A 4139-nucleotide genomic window follows, 5' to 3' on the forward strand; every position below is an offset into this window, starting at 1 on the left:
ACGAAAATAATTCTTGCTGTGTTGCACCATCAATAGGAAGTGAAAATAATACTACAAAAATTATACTTTTTTTTACACTATTTATAAATGAGAGAGTCACTGGGTCAGAAAAAATGGTAAACTGATGGGATTCATGGAGAGCCATAAAATAAAAAAAAATCTAGAAACCTTGAATTACAGACCTGAGATGCAGCGCGCCTGTTAGCTCGATGCCAGCCTGAGATAGATATCACTAGGAAACTGCTAATACAAGAGCTGAGATCAACAAGCTGCGCTGTAGTCCAGCTGAGATAAGAGAGAGAGCCTGTGTCCAGCCTAAGAAAACATCAATCAGACTGCATGAATCCAGCTGCATCTTATAGGTCAGCCTGCAAGACAGCATGAGAAACCATCACTCAGCTGCAGTCCAGCCTGAGAAACATCACTCAGACTGCGTCAAGCCTGAGAAACCATCAACTGATGCAGTTCCAGACCTGAAACCACAATCAGCTCTGGAGTCACTGCAGTCCCAGCCAGAGAAACATCACCTCAGACTGCAGTCCAGCCTGAGAAACCATAACTCAGACTGCAGTCCAGCCTGAGACTCAGCTCAGACTGCCAATCAGCCTGAGAAACCAATCACTCAGACTGCAGTAGCCTGAGAAACCAGCACTCAGACTGCGTGCAAGCCTCAGCGTCCAGACTGAAACACTCAGATCAGTCCAACCTGAGAACCATCAGCTCAGACTGCAGTCAGCCTCAGAAACCATCAGCTCAGACTGCAGTACCAGCCTGAGAACCCATCACTCCGACTGCAGTTCCAGCCTGAGAAACCATCAGTCAGAACTGCTGAGTCAGCTGAGAAAACCATCAGCTCAGACTGCAGTCCAGCCTGAGAAACCATCAGCTCAGACTGCAGTCCAGCCTGAGAAACCATCAGCTCAGACTGACAGTCAGCCTAAGACCATCCAAACTCAGACTGAGGTCCAAGCCCAGAAAACTATCAGCTCAGACTGCAGTTCAGCCTGAGAACCATTGTCAGCTCAGACTGCAGTCAAAAACCTTGAGAAAATTATAAGATCAGACTGCAGCAGCCTGAGGAACCCATCAGCTCAGACTGCAGTCCAGCCTAAGAAACATCATCAAACTCAGGACTGCAGTCCAGCCTGGAGAAAACCATCAGCTAAGACTGAAGTCCAGCCTGAAGAAAAACCATCAACTCGTTTGCAGTCCAGCCTGAGAAAACCATCAGTCAGACTGCAGTCCACCCTCAGAAACTAACAGCTCAGACTGCATTTCAGCCTGAGAAACCATCAGCTCAGACTGCAGTTCAGCCTGAGAAACCATCAGCTCAGACTGCAGTCCAGCCTGAGAAACCATCAGCTCAGACTGCAGTCCAGCCTCAGAAATCATCAACTCAGACTGCAGTCCAAGCCTGGAAACATCAGCTCAGATGACAGTCCAGCCTGAGAAACACTCAGCTCAGAGCAGACTGCAGTCCAACTTGAGAAAATCATCAACTCAGACTGCAGTCCAGCCCTGGAGAAAATCATCAAAGGCTCCAGACTGCGTCAAGCCTGAGAAACCATCAAACTAAGCACTGCAGGTCCAGCCTGAGAAATTATCAACTCAGACTGCAGTCCAGCCTGAGAAACCATCAACTCAGACTGCAGTCCAGCCTGAGAAACCATCAACTCAGACTGCAGTCCAGCCTGAGAAACCATCAACTCAGACTGCAGTCCAGCCTGAGAAACCATCAACTCAGACTGCAGTCCAGCCTGAGAAATCATCAACTCAGACTGCAGTCCAGCCTGAGAAACCATCAACTCAGACTGCAGTCCAGCCTGAGAAACCATCAGCTCAGACTGCAGTCAGCCTGAGAAACCATCAACTCAGACTGCAGTCCAGCCTGAGAAACCATCAGCTCAGACTGCAGTCCGAGAAACCATCAACTCAGACTGTAATCCACCCTGAAAAACCATCAGCTCAGACTGCAGTCCAGCCTGAAAAACCATCAGCTCAGACTGCAGTCCAGCCTGAGAAACATCAACTCAGACTGAGTCCAACTGAAAGAAACCAATCAGCCAGACCGCCAAGTCCGAGAAAAAAAAAACATCAACCTCCAACGACTGTAAAATTCCACCTGAAAAACCACAGCTCCAAGACCGCAGTCCAGCCTGAGAAACCATCAACTCAGACTGCAGTCCAGCCTGAGAAACCATCACTCAGAACTGCAGTCCGCTGAGAAACCAACAGCCTTCATAACTTGTAGTCTAGCCTAAAAAGATCATCAGCCTGCAGTCCAGCCTGAGAAACCATCGAGCTGGAGACCTGCATCAGCCTGAGAAACCAAACAGCAGACTACAGTCCAGCATGAGAAACCATCAACTAAAGCCTGCAGTACAGTCTGAGAAACATCACTCAGACTGCAGTCCAGCCTGAGAAACCATTCAAAGCCTCCCCGACTGCAGTCCACTCCTGAGAAACCATCACTGCCTGCAGTCCCGCCTTGAGAAACCATCAACTCAGACCCTGAACGTCCAGCCATGAGATCAACTCAACTGCAGTTCCAGCCTAGAAACCATCAGCTCAGAACCTGCAGAAACCAGCCTGGGAAACCGCATCACTCCTGCAGTCCAGCCTGGAAGAATCACCAACCTCACCTGCAATCCAGCTGAGAAAACCATCAACTCAACTGCAGTCCAGCCTGAGAAACCATCAACTCAGCTGCAGTTCCTCCAGCCCCTGAGAAACCATAACTCAGACTTTGCAGTCCAGCCTGAGAAAACCCATGAGCCTCAGACGCAGTCCAGCCTGAAGAAACCCATCACTCAGACTGCAGTCCAGCCTGAGAAACCATCAGCTCAGGCTGCAGTCCAGCCTGAGAAACCATCAACTCAGACTGCAATCCAGCCTGAGAAACCATAACAGCTCAGACTGCAGTCCAGCCTGAGAAACCATCAGCTCAGGTGCGTCCAGCCTGAAAAACCACAGCTCAGACGCATCCAGCCGAGAACCATCAACTCAGACTGCAGGTCCAGCTCAGACATCCCAAGTCACCTGCAGCCAGCCCTGAGAAACCCTATCAAGCTCAGACCTGCAGTTCAGGCCCTGAAAAACCATCCAGCCTCAAACTGCTTCAAGTCCAGCCTGGAAAAACAATCAGCTAGACTGCAGTCAGCCTGAGAAACCATCAAACTCAGACTGCAGTCCACAGCCTGAGAAACCATCAGCCGTCAGACTGCAGTCTAGCCCTAGAAACCATCAAAAAAAACTTCAGACTGCAGTCAGCCTGAGAAACCATCAGCTCAGACAGCAGTCAGCTGAGAAATTAAATCACTCAGAACTGCAGCCTGCTGAGAAACTATCAGCTGCAGCTGAGTCCAGCTAAGAAAATCAATCAGCTCCAGACTGCAGTCCAGCCTTTTGTAGAAACCATCAACTCAGACTGCAGTTCAGCCTGAGAAACCAATCACTTTCAGGCTGCATTTCAGCCCTGAGAAAACCATCCAGCTCAGACTGCATTTCAGCCTGAGAAAACCAAATCAACTCAGACTGCCAGTTCAAGGCCTGAGAAAACCATCCAACTCCCAGAGCTGGCATTTCAGCCTGAGAAACCATCAGCTCAGACTGCAGTTTCCAGCCTGAGAAACCATCCAAACTCAGAAACTGCCCAAGTTCAGGTTGAGAACCTCAACTCAGACTGATTTTTCCAGCCTGGGAAGAAGAAGAAACAATCTTCAAGCTCAGACTGCAGTTTCCAGCCTGAGGAAACCAATCAACTCAGACTTGCCATTTCCAGCCTGAGGAAACCATCAAGCTCAGACTGCAGTTCCAGCGGCCTAGAGAAACCAATTCAAGCTCAGGACTGCACCTTTTCATGCCAGATGAAAACAACCGATCAAGCCTCAGACTGGCAGTTTCCAGCCTCAGAGAAACCATCCAAAGCTCAGAAACTTTTGCCAGTTCACCTGAGAAACCATTCGGACTCAAGCTGCAGTCCAAGCCTGAGAAACCAATCAGCTCAGACTGCAGTTCCAAGCCTTGAGAAGAACCTATCAAGCTCCAGACTGCAATTTCAGCCTTGAATGAAACCAGATCAACTCAGGACTGCAATTTCCAGCCTGAGAAGAAACCATCAAGCTCAAGGACTGCTAGTT

General features: G+C 49.2%; 1 protein-coding gene across 1 annotated transcript; it reads right to left on the minus strand.

Moving 5' to 3' along the window:
* Positions 1 to 1227: 1227 nt before the first annotated feature.
* Positions 1228 to 2201, minus strand: LOC135214654 (S-antigen protein-like). Its single transcript, XM_064248990.1, has 3 exons — positions 2100 to 2201; positions 1593 to 1823; positions 1228 to 1401 (listed from the first exon to the last, which is right to left on the minus strand). The coding sequence occupies exons 1-3, from the start codon at positions 2199 to 2201 to the stop codon at positions 1228 to 1230; spliced, it is 507 nt and encodes a 168-aa protein (XP_064105060.1).
* Positions 2202 to 4139: the final 1938 nt, after the last annotated feature.

This window comes from Macrobrachium nipponense, chromosome 46 (genome assembly GCF_015104395.2).
Source record: "Macrobrachium nipponense isolate FS-2020 chromosome 46, ASM1510439v2, whole genome shotgun sequence".
NCBI classification, from domain to species: domain Eukaryota; kingdom Metazoa; phylum Arthropoda; class Malacostraca; order Decapoda; family Palaemonidae; genus Macrobrachium; species Macrobrachium nipponense.

Coding starts and splice junctions, on each gene's coding strand:
- LOC135214654 (XM_064248990.1), bottom strand. CDS start 2,201: ATGGTTTCTCAGGCTGGACTGCAGTCTGAGTTGATGGTTTCTCAGGCT. Junction 1,824..2,099: donor GAATTTTACAGTCGTTGGAG/GTTGATGTTTTT, acceptor ATGGTTTCTCAG/GCTGGACTGCAGTCTGAGTT. Junction 1,402..1,592: donor CTGAGTTGATAATTTCTCAG/GCTGGACCTGCA, acceptor CTTGGACTGCAG/TCTGAGTTGATGATTTCTGA.